The 23,965-nt window shown below is 52.7% G+C and overlaps 2 protein-coding genes and 1 pseudogene across 2 annotated transcripts in view; 2 read left to right on the plus strand and 1 right to left on the minus strand.

Moving 5' to 3' along the window:
• LOC135305990 (zinc finger protein 239-like) overlaps positions 1-2,823 on the plus strand; it is a 42,917-nt gene extending 40,094 nt beyond the window's left edge. Inside the window, exons 6-7 of the mRNA XM_064429563.1 lie at positions 2,176-2,306; positions 2,391-2,823. Of these exons, the coding sequence (XP_064285633.1) occupies positions 2,176-2,306; positions 2,391-2,823 (564 nt within the window). The remainder of the gene's footprint in view (positions 1-2,175; positions 2,307-2,390) is intronic.
• The window catches only part of LOC135305609 (zinc finger protein 850-like), a 398,104-nt pseudogene that overhangs the window by 85,693 nt on the left and 288,446 nt on the right, over positions 1-23,965 (minus strand).
• Positions 15,943-16,582, plus strand: LOC135305992 (olfactory receptor 14J1-like). The gene has a single exon (XM_064429565.1). It carries the CDS (start codon positions 15,943-15,945, stop codon positions 16,528-16,530), a length of 588 nt encoding a protein of 195 aa, XP_064285635.1. The 3' UTR covers positions 16,531-16,582.

Here is a 23,965-nt window from a genome sequence, read left to right on the forward strand (position 1 = left end):
GCCTTGTTTGCGCCCCCCTTTCCAAGCTGGTGCAGGGGCTGAGTGTGTGCTGTGTGCAGCAGGTTGCCCTGAGGGTCAGAGCTGCCCTGAGCCCTGAAATAAATCTTGGCTTTACCCTGCCCAGAGTGGGCCCTTTCTTCCTGCAGCAGCGTCTGCCAGCTGCTCCTGTGGTTCAGGGCTGGCAGCCCCGGCCGCTGTCCTGTAGCCCGGGCACAGGGGAGTGTCCCCCGCAGTCGAGCGTGTCGGGCTGGGCGGGCAGGGCCCGAACGGGCACTGAGAGGACGCGGCGACAGGGCCGGGCTGCGACAGCGCCACTGCCAGGTACTGCAGGGAGTGCAGAACTGGGGGGACAGCGAGATCGGGGGAGCTGGGGGGCTGAACGTGAGAGACTGGGGATCCAGGGGGGTCAAGAGGCCAAGGAAAGGGGGACTTGAAGGGCTGGCCGAGCTGGGAAGGAGGTTCAGGGGCTCAGAGTCAAGGAAAGGGGGTGCAGAGACTGGGAGAGCTAGGATGGGGTGTGCCCAGGAAACGGGGTACCGGGATGTCCTGGGAGTGAAAAAAGGAGGGTCTGGGGGCTGGAAAATGCAGGAATGGGGGCCCAGGGATCCCAGGTCAGGGAGAAGGGTGGGGCTGGGTGATGGGAGAGGCGGGGGCCGGGGAAAGTTGAGTTGGTGCCAGATAAGGGGGTGCAGGGGGGTCTCAGTTCCAGGCAATGAGGTAAAAGGGGGTCTCGGGTCTCAGGAATGGGTTGCAGGAGGGGCTCAGGGTCACGGAAATGGGGGGCAGGGACATGGAGAGGCAGAAGGGAGTTCCAGGGGGCCTGGAGCCCAGGAAAGGGGAGTCCAGGGTTTCCCAAAAAAGGTGGGACATGGCATAGGGACACCCAGGATGTTCAGGAAGGGGGAGTTCAGGGCGTGTCTGGTTTTGCAGAAGGGTGGGGCTGGGGGCAGGGAAAGGCTGGAATGGGGGTCCAAGGTGTTCCAGGTTGTCCCAGGGTCAGGCACATAGGAAGTCTGGAGGTGCCCAGGGAGGTGGAGCTCAGCCGAAATATTCTGGGGAGTGCCTGGGTTGGGATTTTTTGGGGGGATGTTTGGAGAATGAAGAACTCCAAGGCAGGGCAGAAAAAGCCCCTTGGGGGGACATCGGGGGGTGGCGGTGGCGGCTGGCGGCAGAGGCAGCCTGGAGGAGCAGAGCCCTGTGTCCCCCAGGAGCCCAAAGTGGGGAGCCCAGAGAGGGGGGAGCGCCGCCATTGGCGGGAGCCTGCAGAGGCTGGAGAGGGGCAGGGGGGACTCCTTGGAGCCCCTGCAGCCCAGAGCAGAGAATGAGGGGAGAAGGGAGCCCAAAAGGGAGCCCAAAAAGCCCCGGCACCCCTGAATGGGCAGAGTGAAGAGGGGGCAGCTTTTGGGATTGCTGGGACTGCCAGCAGGCTGGGGAGGGCGGGCACCGAGGAGAAGGGGGACCCGCAATGCAAGCGTGACCCCAGCAGCTGGGACAGGGGGAACTCCCAAAGAGCAGAGAGGAGGGAGCAGGGCCGGGGAATTCCTGGGAGGCTTTTTCAAGGCTGAATCTTGGTGTTTGGGAGCTTTTTCTGGAGCCCCGATGGCCGGTGACTTGTAGAGAGGGACTTGGGCAGAAAGACTTTCAAAGTCAACGTGCTCATCCCTTGTTTTCCCCAAACCAGGATTTCCCATTGCCACTTCTTGTGAGGCAGTGAGAGAGAGGAATATGTCCCTGGACACTGAGGCAGGTGAGGAGGAAGTCAGTGCCCCTTTCCCCCTCTCTCCTGCTCCATCTCCCAGCCCAGCACCGCCCCAGCTGCAGGACAGCCTGGGGGCATCTCCTTGCCCTTGCCTTTGGCCTGGAGGGAAATGCCATCCTCTCCTTGTCCTTCCTCCCCCAGAGCAGGAGCTGAGGATGGAGAGCAGGGAGGACAAATCCCCGCGGCAGAACCTCGTGGCAGAGGCCGTTTTGAGCGGCTCCACGGCGCAGGAACCCAACGGGGAGGAAAAGCCCCGGAGATGCCGCACGAGGAGGGGCTGCAAACACAGATGGCGGGGATCTGAGGGGGAAAGAGCCAGCCTGGGCCGGGAAGGCGGCTGGAGATGGAGCCAGAGCTCGGAGCTGGTGGTCCATGAGGAGGTTCCTGATGGGGAGAAGCCCCACAAGTGCTTGGAGTGTGGGAAGAGCTTCAGGTGCAGCTCCAGCCTGATTGTGCACCAGAGGAGCCACACTGGGGAACGGCCCTATGAGTGTGATCAGTGCAGGAAGAGGTTTCAGAGCAGCTCTGATCTCCTCAAGCACCAGCGCACGCACACAGAGGAGAGTCCCTTCTGCTGCCCCGACTGCAGGCAGGGCTTCAGGCAAAACTCCCATCTTGTTGTGCACCAGCTCATCCACACTGGGGAGAGGCCCCATGAGTGTGAGGAATGTGGGAAGAGCTTCAGCCGGAGCCTCACCCTGATCCAGCACCAGAGGACCCACACTGGGGAACGGCCCTACGAGTGTGGGGAGTGTGGGAAGAGATTCGGACATCGCGCCAACCTCCTTGTCCACCAAAAGATCCACACTGGGGAGAGGCCCTACGAGTGTGCCGAGTGTGGGAAGGGGTTTCGGATTAGCTCTGATCTCCTCCAGCACTATCAGAGTCACACACAGGAGAGGCCCTTCTGCTGCCCCGACTGCGGGAAGGGATTCAAGCGCAACTCCAACCTCGTCACCCACCGGCGCATCCACACTGGGGAGAGGCCCTACGAGTGTCCCCAGTGTGGGAAGAGCTTCTCCTGCAGCTCTCGCTTGACCCAGCACCAACGGAGGCACCGGTGAGGGAAGCCCTGCGAGTGCCCCGAGTGCAGGAAGAGCTTCGTGCGCTGCTCCAGCTCCATCCCCCACTGCAGGACCGACGCTGGGCACAGCCCTGGTGACCCACATTCCCTGTGATCCCTTTTGGGAACACACCTGCCTGCTTTTCCTTTTGGTTTGGCTTTAATTTTTTTCTCTTCTTCCTCTCTTTGCCCTCCAAAAGCCAAGAGGGATCTGTCACCTCAAAACCACTCAAATCCCACTGAAAACAACTGAATTTTCACCCCTAAAGGCTCAATCCCTCCTCAAATTGCTTGTTCCCTCCTCAAAAAAACTCAATCCCAGGCTAAACTCACTCAATTCCACAACCACCAGGGTGAGATGGGGTTGGAAAGGGATTGGGAGCAGTGGGATCCCAATTGGGAGCGGTGGGATGGGGATCCCATTCATTTTCAGTCAGTTCTGTTTGCAGAGTGCCGCCTTCTCAGCTGATTAATTTGCTATAAAAATCCCATTTTTTAAATCATCTAACCCAAACAATCCAAAAACCAATATCCAAATAAAAGCACTCACCTACAATTAAATTTTAAAAAATAATTGGAATTCTTTTAGAGTACTTAAGGGTGTTATTAAAGTTTAATTGTTTGGTTAAAATGTAGGAGAAATTCTAGTGGTGCTTGGTTTTGTGTTTAGTATGTTTGTAATATGAATTGTTTTACTAAGGTGTGTTAGTTTTTTTAGATATTTTTAGTCTAAAGTATATGAGTTACTATGATAAAGCTTTCAGAAGGTATTTCTTAGTATATAATTTGTTTATAGTTATTCTTAATATTATAGTAATAGTTATTGTTGTTTTGCTTGGATCATTGGAGTAACGTAAGAAAAAATATTTCATTTTTATTATAATTGATTTCATTGTAATTTTAGTTTATTGATTTATAATTTTGTTTTCAGTTGTTGAGAGGATAGGAAGGAAGTTCAAGGGCAGGAACATTATTTCCCCAGCTTGTGCAGCCCAAGTCTGGGTGCCATTCAGCCCAGAGCTATGGGATAATATTATAGTGCCTCCCACACACATTCTGCCTCTAAGAAAAGCTTGGCTTGGCTTCTTAGAGTGAAATAAATAGAAGCGTAATAAAATGGACAGTTAAACTCATCCCTCTTGAATGACTCTCTTGCTTTCCATTGTCAATCCTGCACCTCATGCTCCCAAGGCTTGGTATGAACAAGTGTCTGAGATTGCTTAAAAATTCCCAGGCAAGGTTCAGTAAAAGCCAGATAGAATATTAAGCAACAGCTCAAGAAAATTCATTGGCAACATTCACATTATTACTTACTACTTGGTTAAGGAACAACATGAGGAAAAAAGCAAGGAACAAAAGTCAGTCAATCAAATGAGAAACATTATGAGAATTATGTGTGTGTGTGTGTGTGTGTGTGGTGTGTGTGTGTGTGTGTGTGTGTGTTTAGGTGCGTTTGAGAAAGGGACAGAAAGGACAAGGATCAAAAGGAATACGGCCTAAAAGCTTAACAGCACTGGAGCTGAGCAGTGGTTAAACTGGAGCCTCCAGGAGTGGGCTCTTGGCCCAGGATCCATGGCTGCTCAGTCATGCTGCCAGTGCAGCAAGCTTGAGAGCGCGCTGGCTCTGCGCGGCCCCACTCAGAGGGAGGTTGCTGCTGGCACCTCTGGGCTCCAGGAGAGCCCCAAGGGCCTCCTTTGGGAGCGCTGTTCGTGGGCCACAGGCGAGGGGCCTCAGCCATCAACGCTTCATCGTGGCTGCACCGTGGGTCAGCAGCCTGGCTCTGAGAGTGGGAGAAGGAGGATGTCATGCCTTTGAGGCAGGAAAAGCGGTTTCCAAGGCAGTTCACAGGACACCCCAGGAGCTGGTCAGACAGCACAAGTGCCTGGCAGCGCTCGGTGTCTCTGGGAAGCTCAAGAGGAGCTGGGCCCAGGGGCTGCTCAGCAAGGCCCAGGCCTGACAAGCGTTTCTCAGGTCACCGTGTGGCCGGACAAGGCTGAGGCCATTCACCACCACAATCTGAAGCACGAGGTTTTGATGTAGGGTAAAAAGGCATGGCCCAGTGGAAGTGGGCTGTGTCCTCAGGCCTGTGGGAGAATGACAATGCAGATCCTTGTGCTACTGATTCCATCTCTCCCATTTTTCTGAGTTCTTGGTGGCAAGGTCATTTAGGTCACACAGCTCTCTGAAGCTTTCTGCACAATGAATTAAAGTGAGATTACACATCCCAGATTGTGTTCTGTTACAGTTTAACTGATTGATTTAAGAAATTTCTGGAGCAGAAAACTTGCTTCCTCAGATATTTACTGTGTGTGGCACCAAGCACAGAGGAGAGATTTAATGTCAAAGGCATGGCCCAGGCAATGCTCTTTTGACAAGTTCTGCCCTGAGCTTTCCTGAGGAAGATCTGAAAGGTTCAATGTCACTGGCACAAGCTCCTGCAGTGGCTGCTGGCCAGCAGAGCAGGGCTGGCAGCTGTGCAACAAGTGCTGCCACAAGCAGCAACTCAGCCAGGGCAGCAAATCAAGAGCTGGGAAGGAGCTGATCTGAAGGCCAAACCTCCTTAGCTCCTAAAAGAGCTGGAACAGTTCCTCATTCCAATGAGGTGCAGTGTTGGACACGGCTCTGTGTGAGCACTGGACACAAGTTGCTCCCACTGAGTGCTGTGATGGTTTCTGCAGGAGCTCTGGGCTCCTGTGTGTGCTGGACACAATGAGGAGAGAAGGAGCCAAGTGCACTGACACACCTTTGCCTTGAGCATGACCCGGCCTGGACCAAACACACTGCAAGCTTTCCCCTTTGGCCCATGTCTCAAAATGTCAGGTCAGCTGTTGGACGACTCAGGTTGGTTTGGTGTCAAGGAATTCCCCTCAGAAATACTGGGTTTGTCTTCCTCTGTGCCTTCCCCTCAGCAGCCTTGGGGCTGCTCCTGTGTGAAGCCATGTGTCTCACACAGTTTGGGAGAACTTAATACAGGACACTCTGCAATGAGTCATCTCCTCTAAAGTGTTCCAAGAATCGCCTTCCAGTAACAGGAAATGAATACTAATAGATGAAAGTGGAAAAAAATTGCAACAGTTTATTAACAAGCAGAGTACCTGAAAAGCAAGCAAAAAGGCCAGTGAGCTCTAGATATCAAACTGCCAGACCTCACCGTCCCCCTGCTGGGACAAAGACCCAGAATACCGGAGGAAAATCCCCCCAGGACACGCGTTACAAGGTGGTGCTGGGTTCTCCCTCAGGAAGAGCAGGAGCTGTCACGGAGCAGCTCCAGCAGCAGATGAAAGCTCCATGCTTGTCCAGCGTCGACTTTCTCCCAGAGGCAGAGCTATGTGGAGCAGTCACGGCAGGTGAAGCAGCTGGGCTGGAGCCCCTCGGTGTCTTTTCTCCCCGGCGTGGCTCAGCTCACGCTCTCGGGCTGGGAGCGGGGCTGCTCCACTCCTGCCGGCACCATGTCCCTGGGCTTGGACAGTTTTCTGCCAGGAGAGCCCAGCATGCTGTTACACAGATCTCTCATAAAGGCCCAAACCAACTCCAAACACTCTGCCTACAGCAGCGTTTCACAAAGGGCTGCAGAAATCCAGGACAGCTGCAAGTGAGTGTCAGACGGCTTTTGTCTTGTTCCTGACCACAGAATTCTTGATGATCTGATCCAATTGTATTCAGATGTAACACAGGAGCTGTGTTTTTTTATTGAAATATTTCATGATGAGTAACAAGCCTTGGGAGCATGAGGTACAGGACTGACGTGTGAAAGCATGAGCATATCCTCCAAAGTGACCAGTTTAATTGTCCATTTTATTACCCTTGTATTTATTCCACACTAATAAGCAAACTCAAGCTTTGCTTGGATATAAAACAGGCACGGCATACCCTACGGTCTCTTGCAGGGTCACCAGAGGTGGCAGTGACAAAGCAGGCAGTTTGCTTCATTGGGAATCACTGCAGATCTGCATCACAATGTGTTTTTAAGTAGCATGGTATTATTAAGATCTCCTTTTCTGCACGAGATACAAAAAGGAGGTTCTGAAATGATTTCCATGCAAGCAGGCAGTAAAGAACTGACCCTGCTATCCTAACAAAGCTTTGGCTTTGGCAATTGCACGCTTCCCATTCATCTTTTGACACAGACACTCCAGGTTTCCCCCACACCCCTGCAAGGCTGGCAATCGCGGTTTCCCATTTACTGTTCTTCCCTAGAGCAATACAGTGGCTGCTTTGAAACTAAAAGCCCTGAGATGTGGGCATCTTGAAGGAGCATGAAATGCTAATTAAGTGTTCCCATTGGCAATACCCAGGTCTGCACTTCCCAGAGCTCTGAAGCAGCACCAGGAGGACCATGCATCATTCCTATTGGTGGATGTTCATGTTTCTGGTGTGCAAGAGCAATGCCTTTGAAGAGGGACAAAAATGCCCCTATTCAAACAGTGATTGTGCAAGGGTATGTTAAGTTTCACTGTCTTTTTTAGGATAGTTTAGAACGATCTAAGAGAGTACTGTGGCATGGAGCAGGTCCTTAATTTTGTCTCCAGAGAAATCCCCAAAGGACACATCTGCTCTGCTGGTGATGGCAACCCCATAAGCTCGTGGACTTGTTTTCCCTGCAACATGCCACCCTGCCTGGGCTTTACTAGGCCAGGACTAGACCCATAGCTATGCCAACACATGCAGCCACGTGACACAGAGTCAGACAGAGTTCTCCTTCAGAAAATTAACACATTCACATGCAGTTTCTTCTAGAACATCAGAAGCTGGCAGCCATGAGGACTTTGCTGTCAAAAGGTTACAGTTTGCACTGGGCCCAGAAGTATTTTTCCCTAAGGCAAAACAAATTGAAATGTGAAGTTTAAATCTTCAAATGACTATGAAAGGAAACTGTAGAATAATTTCTGGAAAGGCAGCATTGTCAATGATCATGCAGCCCACCAAGAGCTGGAGCGGAATCCAGAATTGCTTGTTCCAGCTATGCAGGAATTCATTACCCTGGCTAGCACTGGTTCATGGGAACAAATGATCCCATAGCCCTGGGCAGAAGGGCACCCAGGCTGGAGTGGCAATAGATTTGAGGAACCCTTGTCACTTGTTATTGGCCTCACAGCCCACTCATCCCTTGGCAAGCAAGTTTCAAAAAACACTGTTGGACTGCTGTCCTGGGTAAATCTACATACAGACAACTATTCCAAAGCAGGGCATCTTTTCCCAGTGAAATACACATCCTCCTCTTACCTATGAAATTGTGCCTGAAGTCACCTGTGAGCCAGATCTGTGTGAGATTGCAAAGGAGCAAAGCTTTGGCATTTGGGTACACTTCTTTTGGTTTCTTTGCTCAGGCCTTCTGAGAGCACACAACATATCCAGGTAGAAATCTTTTGACTATACAGGATCTTTTGGTTCCATTGTCCCCCAAACATGTCAATGTGTGGCCCTGTTGTAATGCCAAGTAACAAAGAGCAGCACTAATGACAGAAAGAAAATGTGACAAAAGAGGTAGTGGAGATGTGCAGTGAGGAAAGGATGTGGTGAGACACTGGCACATCAAGCAAGCTGCACTCCCATAATCTCTAGGCTGGCAGGTCCTGGTCTCACATTCTCCTTTTGGTTTATTTAATTATTTTTTTTAATAACAAAAATAAAATATATAGAATTAAAAATATGTCATCAAAATTGAAAGATACAATCAAAACCTTTATTCAAAACGACATCTAAATATCAGAATATATATCCATATCTAACTATGAAGCCTAACACATAAATCCTATTCTTGTACACTCTTCAGACAGGCAGCAGCTTCTTCCTGAGCTTGGAGGAATTAGAGCTCTTCTGGATGGGAGACAAAGACTTTGTGGGTAACAGAACATTGGAAGTGTCCAGAGAAAACTGCTTGGTAAGGCTGTAGGCAGTCAGATCTGCAAAGGGGAGACACAAAATGCAACAGAGCCAGCAATACAAAAGAAAATCATCTGAAGCTCCATATTTCATGGGACAGACTTCCTGGAAACTTCTAAATAGCTGCATATGGAAACATGCTCTTGCTGGCAGACACTTGGAGTAGGCCATAGGAAAAACCCTGCCCCACTTCCACAGAGGCACCCCAGGAACAGCCTGGCCTCTGGGCTGCCCTGGGACAGCAGGGAGCCCAGAGCCCTGTGCTCTCCAGCAATGGCTCAGCTGCACATGCACCCTCCTGCTCCTCTCCCTGCCCCACAGCTGAGCAGCCCTCCAGCTGCACGGGGCACTGGCAGCAGCACAGCTCATTGCAGGGCCACATGCAGGGCACAGCTGTTCCCTGGCAATGTGCACAGCCTGGCTGGGCTGCCACAAGACCCTTCCTCCCAGCAGAGAGCGGCCCAGCTCCCCCCTCACCTCTGTGTGAGGCTGAGCCATGTTCACCTTGTCCTCAGTCTGGAGTTGCTTCAGGCCCCCCATGTCATGACTAAGAAGGGAAGTGGAGAGAGCAGGGGCAGATGCAAACCCTTCCTTAGGCATTCACAGCTCTTCTGGGCAACTTGTTCCCAGTGCCTCAACAGCCTCACTGTAGAGAATTTCTTCCTAGAAAATTGCAAAGAGGATAAAAATGCTTCTGTAAATCCATCAGAGAATTTCTTCCTAGAAAATTGCAAAGAGGATAAAAATGCTTCTGTAAATCCATCAGCAACAAAAGGAGGGCTAAGGAGAATCTCTGTCTTTTCCTTCATGTGGGTGGAAACACAGAACAAGGAATGAGATAAAGACTGAAGATCTTAGTGCAGTCTTCCCTGGGTACAAACTGTCAGGATGGCCAGGCCCAGGGAGGGGTGGAATTCAATGGAATTAAATCCAGCTGGTGCCTGGTCACAGGTGGTGTTCCCCAGGGCTCAGCACTGGGACCAGTTGTGTTTCTCATCTTTGCCAACGATGGGAAAGAGAGGATCAAGGGCACCTCAGGCAGTTTACAGACAATGCCAAGCTGGGTGGGAGTGCTGATCTGCCAGAGGGATCTGGACAGGCTGGATCATGGGCTGAGGCCACTTGCGTGAGGTTCAACAAGGTGAAGTGCCCATCCTCCCCTAGGGCCACAGCACCCCTATGGATGGCTACAGGCTGGGGGCAGAGTGGCTGGGAAGCCGCCCAGCAGAAGAGCACCTGGGGGTGCTGGCTGGCAGTGGCTGAGAGCCAGGGTGCCCAGGTGGCCAAGAATGCCAATAGCATCCCGTCCTGGGATAGGCTTTAGGGGTGGCCTTGGCAGTGTCAGCAGTCTCAGATTATGGGAAGGACTCTATGATCTTAAAGGTCTTTTCCAATGGAAAAAGTTCTGCAATTCTAAACCTCCATTTGTGCTTTTGAAGGATGCAGTCCCAAATAGACCTGCATTTGTGTTTTTAAGGAATTTAGCACTGACCTCTCCTTGAAAGTAATAGGAATCAGGCTTTAAATGTTCTCAAAGCACTTTTATTCCTTGATCTTAAGCTGTGTGTTTGAATTGAGGTGCTTTTGTACAGGAAGGTTGGACCATGGGATAAATACAGGCAATTTAGCTGCAATGGCACTTGTTTCATCTGCTTTTCTGCTTCCTTTTCCCATGGGTGGCAGATTTGGGAGTATTTTCTTGTGCATTGACTTCAGGCTCAGACTTGTTCATGGATGTGCTGTAAAATCTTATCTACCCCTTAGTGAAAAATGCTTGCAAACTGGTGGGAATTGCTAGAGACAAGAATTACAAACCGGTCCCCAGTATGATTAGCCCAGTGTCCCTGCTTAAATCAGGTATGCTTGTATTAAAAAGGAGCAAACTATTCTAACTCTCCTGCCCACTCCACTTTAAAAAAATTTTTTGTACCTCTTGGGGCAAGTCCTGTGTGCCATTCCAAGTCTGTTATCAAATGTGTGAAGTGATGCTGCTGCTGTAGCAGCAGCCTGAGTTGAGTGGGAGCAACTCCAAAGCACTGGGTTCTACAGCAGTGGGCATGGTGGGAGGCTTGCCTCTGCTGCCATGGGGAGAGCAGCTGCTGGGGCTTCCCCCTTCTGCCAACAGCAGTCTGCCTCCAACACGTGGACTGTATGGCCACAATTTTGCCAGAAAGTGGGAAATGCATCATTTGAATGTATTTTGATGTTGTCTGACATCACCTGACTGGAGCGGTTTGGTGGGCAGGATGCCCTGTGGGCAGGGCCATGGCAGGGATCAGTGGCTGGCACTGGCACTGGCAGTGTTATTTTCCCAGGCAGGCTCCTGACACAGCTGTGGGGGAAGGCAGCAGCAGCTGTATCAGCCCAGCAAGCAGCAGCACATGGAGGAGACCCTCATTTTCAAAGAGCCCATCACCCCCTTTGCTCTCCCATGGCAGCACAAGATGATTCCAGCAGGTGAAGGGCTGCCGCAGCCTGGAGACTCCTTCAGCCAGCACTTGTTGCAATCTCGTTCCTGCAGCTGTCCTGGAGGATGTTGGCTGCAGAGGTGGTGCCAATTCCCAGGAATGCTGCTCCGCTCAGGGGCAGGGTGTGTACAAAGCTGCCTTCAGAGCGCTGATCACCAGACCCCGGAGCCGCTGGCAAGGGCAGCAGCTCTTCTTCATTCTGTGCAGGAGAGAGGCCAGCCTTGGAGCCTGGCCCTGGGGACAGGGAAACGCTCTGAGTATAGGTTTGAATTTTCAGAGACAGTCCAAATGAGAATTGTTTTGAGGCAGGTGTTGCAATGTTGGGTTTGGGTGTGTCTGCAGGAAAGCAAGCAGGAATAAACCCCTGCCACAATGAGGGAGAACTTTGCATGGCCAGTTTACACCCTAGAGATACACTGATGATATGGGCCCACTGAACACTGGGGGCATCTGATGCAGAGTGCAAAGCTTCTTTGAATAGACAGGACACCCGAGACTTGAAGAAATAATATTGCAGATGCAGAAAAAGGGATCAGACCCACTGGTCCCATGGCTCAGGCTTAGTTTTGCCAAATCAAGCAGGATTAGTTTTATCCACTTTTTTCAGAATAACCTGCCCTGTGCTATTTCCATCATGAAAAGTTTGAATTGTCAGGAACTGCCAAGATCAGAAATGTTTTGAGGCAGATCATGTTTATGTTGGGTTTGGGTGTTTATGCAAAAAAAGCAAGCAGGGAATAAACCCCTAGAACAATGAAGCAGAGCAAAAGTGGAATATTTGGATGGTCAATTTGTTCTCTAAAGCTATCGGCCAGCTGAATTCTGGGGTCATCTACTGGGGAGTGCAAAGCTGCTTTTACTTCCACGGCCCGGTGCCATTCTTTGTGTCCCAGCACTTTGTTTGATGTGAAGAGAAATTAACCAATTCCCACACCAACCAGCTGCAACCCAGATCTGAGTGGGAATTACAGAAATAAATTACAGAAATTAATTTACAGAAATAAAGGACTTGAAAAGTAGCTTTGGAGAGGGTTTACTTCCTAGACAGTGTGAAAGCCTCAGGCCTGGCCAGGCTGGGCTCAGGGCTGGCTGCCCTTGGGAAGGGAAGGGGATGGAGTTGGGGTGGGGTTTTGCAGCCATGGAAATGAGAGAACCACGGGCTATTGCATCACAAAGGGGCAGCCCCATGGGCTATTGTGTCACAAAGGGGCAGCCCCACGCTGGGGCTGTGAAGGCTGTGCAGGTTGTGGTTGGCACGGCCGCAGCGGCAGCAGACGCGTCTGGCTCTGCCTCTCTGTGCCGAGCGCTGGCGATCGGAGTCACCCGGCCTTGTTCTGAGGCTGGGCACCAAGCTCCTGTCACTGTCAGCTCTGAGAGTGTTCCCAGAGTCAAACCCAGATCCTTCTGCCAGGCAGAAGCACGGGTTTGAAGATGGACTGTAGTGGAAAAGGAAAAACCTCTGAATGAAAAGGTGAGGATAGGAAGGAGCTGAAAGGCTGAAGCCAAATGGAAAACAAACCCAACCATATTTCAGGGAAAACTGTTCCGTGGTGGTCAGTGCTGGCTCTTTGTCAGAGTAGGTGGCTGACAGCTACAGAGGATCCTGCAAGGGCGCCCATGGAATCACAACATTCTGTCATTAGTTTACTCTGCTTTCTCCTGTTTGACAGTAGCCAAATCAGTCATACTGTCAGCCAGGACAGGGACTGTGGCCACAGCTGCCCACAAACTGGCCATGAGATGCAAGTCCTGTTGCTTTCTTTACCATCAATGTTGGGTCTCAGTACAGAAAAATTTCCTGTTCTTCCTCTGCTTGCTGATGGGGTCCCACCCAGGGGATGGTATTACGGTGGTTCAAAACACAAAAGAAGATGACCCCTCTTTGGCTGTGTACAGCCAGTTCTCTGAGCAAAGCAGGTCCCAGGTGAGTGAGGAGAGACAAAATGGGCTTGGGGAATGTGGAGCAAGGCTGTCCATGCTGCGTCAGACCTCAAGGCACAGCTTCTCTGAGCAGGCCAGAGCTCCTTAGGAGAGTCCCTGCTGGATCAATATCAGTCACTGAATGCTGCAATCACCTCTTGTGTAGTAAGAACAGCCATAAAAGATACCCTTTAAAATAGGAATACATACTTGCTAGAAGCTCTTTGAAATATTTCTCCATAACTGAAAAAGGAAACCCTCCTAATGAACTGCACTAGAGTGGAGGTAAATCAAGGCAGAGCCATGGTTTGTCAGGACTTGCTTGATGCTAACAAGCCCCATGGTGCATTTGGAGCTGAGCCCTGGAACCTCAGGACCTGAGAGGAGATTGTACAAACCTGTCCAGGAGTCCAAGTCAGAAGAAAACCCCAAAGTGTGTCAAGGCATGAATGGGTCCCAGTAAGGTCCATCCCAACACAGGCTCGTCATGGACACCTTGGAGGAGAGAATTGGGAGCCAGGATGGCACAAAAACTTCTCGAAGACTCGGTGTGAAAAGGAAAATCCAAAGTACTTTAAAAACCTTGAGTACCTCAAAGTATTAATGAGCCCCACTGAGTGTCAGTACAAAGCTCTCAGGGGACTCGTTAAAGCAGATAATTGGGGCCATGATTGCACAAACCTCTCCCAGAGTCTGTATCAAAAGGGAAACACCAAGTACCTTCAAATAACTGAAGTACCTTGAAGCATTAATGAGGCTCAGTGAGTGTTGTTACTGAAACAGGCTCTCCAGGGACTAATTACAGCAGATAATTGGAGGCCATGATTGCAGAAACCTCTCGCAGACTCCAAGCCAAAAGCCAAACCCAAAGTCTTTTGAAAAACCTGCAGTCCCTGGGAGAATGAAGGAGCCCCCAGGGCCATTGCTGAGCAAGGCTCCCCAGGGACTCCTTCCAGCAGATCCTTGAGGCCACTGGGATGTGGGCTAGGGGGGGATGCTGAGGGCAGGACAAGGGGCTGACAGTGCCCAGCCTGGCTGGGGCTGTGCCAGGAGGCCCCAGGGCCTCAGGACAAGGTGTCTCCTCCCAGCCCTTGCTGGCACAGACCCTGCTGCTGTGCCCCAGGCCACCAAGACTTGGCTTCTCTTTGTCCCCACCTGGCATCACTGCCTCCAGTTCTCTGCTCTGCCTGGGGCCTGGGGACACTTTCTCAGTTGTGTCCCTCAGTGGGACCCATTAAAAGTCCAAGAAACTTTGGAGTGTGATTCTGACTTGGAGTTCTGGAGAGGTTTCTTCAGCTGCCTCTCAGGGACTGATGTTCAGGGCCAGAGCACAAAGCCCCAGAGGGTCATTAAAGTCCTGCTGCTGTGTCTGTGCTGCTGAGCTGGGCTGGGCTCCTGGCACAGAGGCAGCTCCTGGTAAGCAAGAAGAGCTTCAAAAGCACATTTCTCTTGATGAGCAGCTCTTCTGCCAGCCCAGCAGGGCTGGGGCACTGCCTGCAGCCAGCCCGGGCACAGCCCAGAGGCACAGAGAGCTTCAATCAGTCAGGGCTGGGAAGGTGCTGAGAAGTGCCTGGGGCAGAATCCCTGCCAGCCCTTGGCCCAGGAACCTCTGGCTGCAGGACAATGCAGCTGCAGCTCCTGGAGTGATCTCCTAAAGCTGGAACATCCCAATGTCTGCAGACCCTGTGAGTACATTCTCTGATTCTCTCTTGTGCAGAGCAGCCAGGGGTGGCCAGGGCTGTCCTGCAGAGCAGGCTCATGCAGCCCAGGGCGCTGTGCTGGGGCAGGGACTCTGCTGCCTGCCAGGGACAGCTCTCAGCCAGCCCTGGCAGCTGATCCCAGCACTGGGGGACAAGATCGGGGTGGAAGGAGATATCTGGTAAGGTTTGGAAGTTTCTTCTTGTGTGGTGAGGATGCTGCATTGTTCAGGGCTGCTACCAGCATGGCACTGAACTCCAGAATATTTCCAAGTAGATTATACAGGGAGCACAGCAAGTCAGGGGCGGCATTAAAAGGAAAATCCTGCTTTTTTAATCTACAGTTCTGGCTTGCCTGGATGGGAAATTGCACAGAGATATTAATCTCTTGGTTCAGGTGGAGAAAAAAAAAAATCCCTCATTTGAATAATCCAGGGAGATACTGAGATCAGCACAGGGCCCGGTTCAGGCAGCATCAGTGTCGCTTTTCCAGCTTCATCAGGGTTGCTCTGACGTTGCCATCAGAGCCTGCAGAGCCAGACTGCCCCTGGGCAGTGCCAGAGCTGGGAGGGGTCTGCAGAGCAGAGCTGAGCCCCCAGGGCTGGGCTGGGCTCTGGCAGCACTGGCAGGACCCAGCCCTGGGCACAGGGAAGAAGCTGTTGGCAGGGAGAGCTCCAGGCAGCAGAGCCCTGGGCAGGCAGTGGGGGGAAAATGCCCCCAGGCTGTGCTGGGATATTTAAAGTCCTCTACTAATCCAACTATTCCATGATTACTTTTTTTACATATGCCCAGGCCAAGACAGTGCAAATGTCCAACAGCAGCTCCATCAGCCACTTCCTCCTGCTGGCATTGGCAGACACGCGGCAGCTGCAGCTCCTGCACTTCTGCCTCTTGCTGGGCATCTCCCTGGCTGCCCTCCTGGGCAACGGCCTCATCATCAGTGCTGTAGCCTGCGGCCACCACCTGCACATGCCCATGTTCTTCTTCCTGCTCAACCTGGCCCTCAGTGACCTGGGCTCCATCTGCACCACTGTCCCCAAAGCCATGCACAATTCCCTCTGGCACACCACCACCATCTCCTACACAGGATGTGCTGCACAGCTCTTTTTCTTTGGATATTTCACTTCAGCAGAGTTTTATCTCCTGACCATCATGTGCTTCGACCGCTACGTGTCCATCTGCAAACCCCTGCACTACAGGACCCTCCTGGGCAGCAGAGCTTGTGCCCACATGGCAGCAGCTGCCTGGGCCAGTGCCTTTCTCAATGCTCTCATGCACACAGCCAATACATTTTCTCTGCCCCTGTGCCATGGAAATGCCCTGTGCCAGTTCTTCTGTGAGGTGCCCCAAATCCTCAAGCTCTCCTGCTCCAAATCCTACCTCAGGGAACTTGCACTTCTTGTGTTTTCCATCTGTTTGGGATTTGGCGGTTTTGTGTTCATTGTTTTCTCCTATGTGCAGATCTTCCGGGCTGTGCTGAGGATCCCCTCTGAGCAGGGACGGCACAAAGCCTTTTCCACCTGCCTCCCACACCTGGCTGTGATCACCCTGTTCATGACCACTCTTATGTTTGCCCACCTGAAGCCTCCCTCCATGTCCTCCCCATCCCGGGATCTGGCCCTGTCAGTTCTGTATTCGGTGGTGCCTCCAGTCCTAAACCCCCTCATCTACAGCCTGAGGAACCAGGAGATCAAGGCTGCAGTGTGGAGACTGATGACTGGAGGCTTTAAGGAGTATTAAACTGCTGGCTAATTTCGGCAAATCACTTATAATAAAATTCATCTTTGATGCATCTTGTTGATTTGGATGTGGGTTTTTTTTCTTTTTATTTAATTTCCTTTTATTAATATTGTCCACATTGAAAAGCCAATATTTGTGCCATTTCTTTTTCTGTTTCTATCCACCTGCTTTGTGGCCACAGACTGTGTCAATGAGGACCTGTGCTCTCTGTGCCTTTAAATGAACTAAAGGATCTCCCAGCAGAGTTTTCTGCAGAGATCCCTCTATTCTTGCCATCTCTGGAGCTGCAGCAGCAATGTCTGTCTGCAGAGCTGGGGCAGATCAGTGCTGGCCCAGCAGCTGTGCCCAGCAGCAGCAGCAGCACTTGGTGTTGCCAGTGCTGCTGCCGTGGCCCTGCCCCGCTGCCCCGGTGGCCCTGGTGTTGCTGCAGGGCCTGAGTGCTCTCGGGGCCGGGCACAGTCCTGGGGGTGGCAGTGCCGGGGCTGCAGCAGGGACAGGCCATGGGCACTGCTGGGGCAGCGCTGACGCCTCAGGCCAGGCCCTGGGGGCTGCAGGCTCCTTGCCCAGGCTCTCTCAAGAACACGGCCAGCCCAATGCTCAGCACAGAAAAGCCCCAGGGTGAGCAGCCCCAGGCTGGCTGTGGGCAGGCTGGGGGCAAACAGCATGGCTGGGGCTCTGCAAGGGCCCTGGGGGAGACGGGAAGGAGCAGCAGAGCAGGAGCTGATCCCTCAGGTCCTTTTCTGCCTGGCTGCTGTCCAGCCACTCTGTCCCCAGCCTGTAGTGCTGCAGGGGTTGTTGTGGCCAAAGTGCAGGACCCGGCACTGGGACTTGTTCAACCTCACCTTGTTGGATTTGGGCCCTTGGATTCAGCCTGTCCAGGGCCCTGTGCAGAGCCCTCCTGCCCTCCAGCACATCCACACTCACACCAGCTTGGTGTTATCTGCAAATTTGCTGATGCTGGACTCAATCCCCTCATGCAGATCATCAGTGCAGATAATGGAATCCACGCTGGCTGGCTCTGATCCCTCGGCCATCCTGTGGGTGCCCTGTGATGGCACTCAAGGTGATCTGTTCCATAACCTTGCCAGGCACCCAGGTCAGGCTGACAGGCCTGGAGTTCCCCAGATCCTCCTTCCAGCCCTTCTTGGGGATGGGCTCACATTGGCACCTCCACTCCTCTGGGACCTCCCTGCTGATCCAGGACTGATGGTAAATGATGGAGAGCAGCTTGGGGAGATCATCCACCAGCTCCATCATCCCTCTAGGATGGATCCCCTCTGATCCCAGAGACACCTGTGAGCACCTGAGTGGCTCAGCAGGTCTCCAGCTGCTTCCTCCTGGATTCCAGGGGGCTGTTCTGCTCCCTGTGCCCATCTACCAGCTCAGGAGAGCACTTGTCCTGAGGATGGCCTGTCTTATTGTTGAAAACTGAGGCAAAGAAGGGGTGAAGTACCTCACCCTTTTCCTCATCTTTTTTAACCATATCCCCCACAATAAGAAATGCAGATTGTCCTTAGCCCTCTTTTTTCCATTAATGTACTTATAAAAACATTTTTATTATCCTTCACAGAAGTATCCAAGTTAAGTCGTAACTGAGCTTTCACCTCTCTAATTTTCTATCTGCACAACCTAACAACATCCTTAAACATTTCTTGATTTACCTGCCTCTATGTCCGAAGGTGATGCACCCTCTTTTTAACCCCTAAATTCCTGCAAAAGCTCCATGCCCAGCCATGACAGTCATTTCCCCCTCTGGGTCATCTTTCTGCACAAAGGGACAACCTACTCTTGCTCCATCAAGATTTCTTTTTTGAAGTGTTTCCATCCTTCCTGGAACTAGTTGTTTTTAAGGGCTGTTTCTTTTAAAAGAATCAGTATCTAATTTGGTGCTCCCCAAATCTGCATCCTCAATAGGCCAAAGTCTGCCCTTAAAAGTCCAGTGCAGAAGATTTATTTATGCCCCTCCTTCTTTCATGTAATATTGAAGCAATTCATAATTTCATGGTCACTGTGCCCCAAACAGCCTCTGACCAGCACTTCTCCCACCAGCCCTTCCCTGTTTGTGAGCAGCAGGAGACAGAGCTTTCCTTGGGAGTGGAATTGCAGGAAACATCCCCAAAGTGCAGCTTGGAAGGTTCAGGCTGGAGCTGAGGAGAAAGCAAAGTCCCTGCCAGGGTGGAATTGTGGTGCTCGAGGTGTGGCAGCGTGAGGCTGGGCCATGGCCGGCTCTGTGTGCCAGGAGCCGGCAGCGCTGGGTGCAGGGAGCCCAGGGAGGGCACAGAAACGCTGGCTGAGAAATGCTGGGGCACAGCGAGAGGGGCGAGTGCAGCCGGCCAGGGCACAGGAGCAGCACGCACAGGGGGCACAGCCTGCAGGACAGATGGCCGAGGGCTGGGCAGGGCTGGCAGGGCCACAGGCACCCAGGCCTTTGTGCCCTGGGCTCGGGCAGCGCCTCTGGAGGCCCCACAGCAGGAACTTTCCTGGCAGGGGCTGCACTTTGGCTCTGCCTCGGCCTCCCTGGCCAGGCTGGCAGGGGCTGCAGGTTGATGGCATTTGTCCTTGCTGCCCCTCACATCCCCCTGCCCCACAGAGAGCCCCGAGCCACCCGTGAGGGACAGGCCCTGCTGGCCCAGGCTGGGCTCAGGGCTTGGCCTTTCTGCTTCCCCCAGCCAGCCCAGGCCTTGCTCAGCATTGCAGTTCCCTGCCCAGAGCCTTGGGCTCCCTGCACTCCTGGCCTCAAGGATCTGCTCTCACCAGTCCCTGGGGAGCCTTTGGCACTCCCTGCCCTCACTGGGGCCCAGCCATGCTCCAAGGCACTTGGAGTTTTGCTGCTGACTCCTTGAGCAGCTTCTTCATCCTTCTCTCAGTGCCTGAGGCTCCTGGACCCAGCCCCAAATCCACCGTGGGGCTGATTAAAACACAGAAAGCCCTGGGGAGCTCTTTGTCTCCCTTCAATTGTCTTCAAGTCTCTAGAGCTTCTGCAGTGATTGGAGTCAGTTTGGAGTTCTGTTAAGGAGGAAGATGTCGAAGTGCACCTCATGATTTTTGGTTTTTTAATCACATATGTGAGTTTGGTTTTTATTTTTCATTGCAGAGAAGAGGTGATAGAAGCATTCCTCAAGTGATCTTGATGCTGAATGTCTTTTTAGGAGGTCTGGGCATGGAGACGAATGAGCCCTTTTTGGGCTGACCCTTTTTGGACAACCTGCTCTTCACCCCCTCCCTCACCATGTCCGTCATAACCCACCTGGGACTGACATCCCAAAATATCCAAAAATGTTTCTGTAATTTATTCTTTTGTTTTATTCTGTAACACATTATTTTTTGTGATTGTTAAATTATGTATATATTTCTTTTCATTTATAATATTAAGTGTGGTTTTTCTTACCTAGTTTTTATATTTGCATAAAAAATCTATACTTTTTTAGTAGCCAAGAACATTAATGTTCTTTGGTTCTATGTAGCACATTCCCCTTCCTTAATTAATGAAGATCTATTGGCTATTTATTTCTTCCTCTTTATGGTAATTAGTAATATGTCCAGTCATTTTGTCATCGTTTTTATCATCTTTTTCTCAGACAGGGGCATGGGAGAGCCTTTTGGTGTCCAGAGAGACATTTCTGGGGCACATTTGAGGCAGTTGTGGGTCTGGGGAGGGAATTTAGAAAGAACTTGAGGGTATAGATGACACTTAGGGGAGCCAGGTGGGCACTTGGAGGGGCACTCAGGGATTCTGAGGGACATTTCTGGGTCCGGGGGAGCACTTGGGGGTCCAGGGCGGCCCTTGGAGGTCAGGGAGGGGAATTTGGGGCCCTTCGGGGTCTGTCGAGCCCTTGGGGAGCTCGAATGGGGCTCTCTGGGGCGTGGGGGGTGATGGGAGTTGTAGGCACGGGTATAATAGGGTTTAATTGCGCCGGGGAGCATCACGGGAGTTGTAGGCACAGCTGCAATGGCTTTTGGTGATGGCGGGGCATGACGGGAGATGAAAGTCCCGGCTCGAAGAGCGCTGTACCTGCGCCGCGGAGCATGATGGGAGCTGTAGTCCCGGAAGTGGCTGGACTGCGGCGTTTGGGGGTTCAGGAAGGCACTTGGGGTGACACTTGAGGGCCCGAGCCGCGACTTGAGGTCCTCGGGGGGAACGTAAATGGTTCGGGAATACCTGGGGGGCGCTTGGGGAGCTCCAACTGGGCTCTTTAGGGCACGGGACACGGCACGAGTTTTAGGTGCGGGGCTGTGCTATGGGGGCTCTGGGGCCGCGGGGGATGAGAGGAGATGAATTCCCAGAAGTGGCTGTACCGGGCATCTGTGGGGCTGGGAGTACTCGGGGGATCCGGGGACTCTTTTTGCGGGGTCCCGAATGGGTGCTGAGGGGGCACTGAGGGATCCTGGAGTGTCTGGGGACAATTAAGGAACAGATGGGGGCGGATACCGGGGTGGGGTCTGTGGAGCGCGGGGCATGACGGGCGTTGCAGTCCCAGCTCCAGTGGGGCGCTATCGGGCCGCAGGGCATGGCGGGAGTTGTATGGAAAATAGAAAATATGGCACTGACACCAGGCACCGCCTTCGACAGTCCCAGACCGGCGCTGATTGGCAGCAGGTTTTGATGGGCGGGAGCCTCGGCAAATGGGAGGCGGTGGAGGCGGGAACAGCCCATTCACCCTCTCCAGTCCCTCCCAGTACAGCCCAGTTTATTCCCAGTACAGCCCCTGTGCCCCTTCAGTACCTCCCAATACCCATGAGTACATTCCCAGTCCTTCCCAGTTCCCCCCTGTGCCATGCATAGTATGCTCTAGTGTCCCCCAGTCCTCCCCACAATGTTCCCAGTATCCCCAGTTTTCTCTAGTATCCCCCAGTACCACTCCCAGTATATCCCAGTGTGTACCCTTGCAGTCCAACTCATTCTGCCCAGATTGCCCCTCAGCATTCCCTGTGTTCCCAACTTGTCCAGGTTCTTCCCAGTGTCACTCCCAGGATGTCCCAGTGTCTCCCACAGCGTTCCAGTGCTCCCTAGTATGTCCCAGTCCTCCCCAGTGTTTCCAAGCACAGTTTAATTTCTCAGGGTTGCCGTGGCAGCCAAACCCAGCAGTGGGGTCAGCGCAGTGTCCATGGCCACAGCCCCTTGCAGTGGCCCAGTGCAGCTTGGGCTGATGATCCACCCTCACAGCTGGCCCAGGGCAGCTCTGCAGTGGTTTTGGTGGCACCTTGGGCTGGCACACACCTGAGGAGTGTGTCTGTGTTCAGTGGGGAAACTCAGGAGTTTGAGATTGCTTCAAAAAGGGAAAACCCCTCTTAGGCTGAGTGCAGCCAGCTCTACAAGCACAGCAGGTCCCAGGTGAGTGAGGACAGACAGGATGGGGCTGGGGAATGTGGAGCAAGGTTGTCCACACTGGGTCAGAGCTCAAGGCACAGCTTCTCTGAGCAGGCCAGAGCGCCTGAGGAGAGACCCTGGGTCAATATCAATCACAGAATGCTGCAATCACCTCTGATCTAAAGAGAAATGTAATAAAATAAACCCTTTAAAATAGGCATGTGTATGTCTTACAAGCTCTTTGAAATATTTCTCCATAATTGGACTAGGAAAACTTTAATGACCCTCTCAGGGCTTTGGTGTTGTTTACATCAGACTTAGTCCCTGAGAGAGTATTCAAAGAACTTCTCTAAAACTCGAAGTTAAATTTAAGCACTGAACTTTCTTGAAGTTTTAATGGGTCCCACTGAGAGACACAACTGAGAAAGTGTCCCCAGGTTCCAGATAAAGCAGAACACTGGAGGCAGTGATGACAGCTGGGGACAAACAAGGCAAAAGTGTCTCTGGTGCTGAGCAAACCTGGATGTGTTTCAGGAATGCAAAGGTCCAAGGCCTGAGCCCCAGCCCCTGGCCAGGCAGATCCTGTCCCTCCCTCCTTGCTCAGGGCTCTTCCCGGGATGGGCTCTGGGATGTGGGGATGTGCAATGCCAAGGGCAGCACCATGGGGCGGCCCCTGCCAGGCTGCTGAGCAGGGACAAGCAGCCACCCTGTGATGTCACACAGCCCCTCAGATGTCACACAGCCACCTGTGATCTCATACAGCATCCTGTGATGTCACAGAGCACCCTATGATGTAACACAGCCACCTGTGATGTCACAGCCCACTCTGGGATGTCATACAGCACCCTTGTTTTGTCACAGAGCCAGTTCTGGGATGTCTCCCAGGAATGTCATGCAGCTGCATTGTGATGTCCCAGAAGAATCTGTGATGTCAGAAAGTTGCTTTGTGATGTCACAGTCTGTTCTGTGATGTCACAGTCTTCTCTATGATGTTACACAGCCACCTAGTGATGTCACAACCCACTCGCTGATGTCACAGAGCCACCAGCTGTTACGTCCGGATCTGCTCTATGGCCTCATACCCTACTCCATGATGTCACAGACAGCTCTGTGTTGTCACACAGTCCCCTCTAGGATGCTGTAGCTGCTCAGTGACCTCACACAACAAACTCTGTGATGTCACAGCCCAGTCTGTGACCTCACCCAGCCCACTCTGTGCTGTCACACAGCCCCTTGCTGACATCACAGCTGCTCTGTGCCTCTAGGACACAGCCACAGAGGTGCCGCTGTGACACAGCCCCCTCTGGGACATCCCCCAGCCCCTGCCAGTGCTGAACCCCTGTCAGCTCTGGCTGTGCCCTGCTGGTGTCCCTGAGCTGCCCTGGCAGTGCCCCAGCCCTGCTGGGCTGTGCACAGGAGCTGCTCCTGGCCAGAGCTGTCTCTCTGCAGCGCTGCCCTTGCCAGGAGCTGCTTCTGGGCCAGGAGCCCGGCCCAGCTCAGCAGCACAGACACAGCACAAGGACATTAATGACCCTCTGGGGCTTTGGTGCTCTTTGCATCAGACTCAGTCCCTCAGAGTGCGCTCAAAGACCTGTCAACATCTCAAAGTCAGATTGAAACACAGAAGATTTCTTGAAGGGTTAATGGTTCCCATTGAAGGACACAACTGAGAAAGTGTCCCCAGGTTGCAGCCAGAGCAGAACACTGGAGGCAGTGATGACAGCTGGGGACAAACAAGGCAAAGGTGTCTCTGGTGCTGAGCAAACCTGGATGTGTTTCAGGAATGCAAAGGGCCAAGGCCTGAGCCCCAGCCCCTGGCCAGGCAGATCCTGTCCCTCGCTCATTGCTCAGAGCTCTTCCCGGGATGGGCACTGGCATGTGGGGATGTGCAATGCCAAGGGCAGCACCATGGGGCAGCCCCTGCCAGGCTGCTGAGCAGGGACAAGGAGGCAATGAGGCCCCAGGCCTGCAAGGGTCACTTGTCTCCTGCTCCTGGCTCAGGCCCAGGCCCAGCAGCCATGGCCAAAGTGCTGCCCAAGTTGGCTCTGTCAGGGCCTTGCAGCTGCTGCCCATCCCTGTGCCCTGTGCAGCCCAGGCTGTCCTACGGTGTCCCTGCCCTGCGCCTCT

Source organism: Passer domesticus, chromosome 8 (assembly GCF_036417665.1).
Source record: "Passer domesticus isolate bPasDom1 chromosome 8, bPasDom1.hap1, whole genome shotgun sequence".
Taxonomy (NCBI): domain Eukaryota; kingdom Metazoa; phylum Chordata; class Aves; order Passeriformes; family Passeridae; genus Passer; species Passer domesticus.

Excerpts from the sequence above, each read along its gene's own strand:
- LOC135305992 (XM_064429565.1), top strand. The coding sequence starts at position 15,943 with ATGTGCTTCGACCGCTACGTGTCCATCTGCAAACCCCTGCACTACAGG.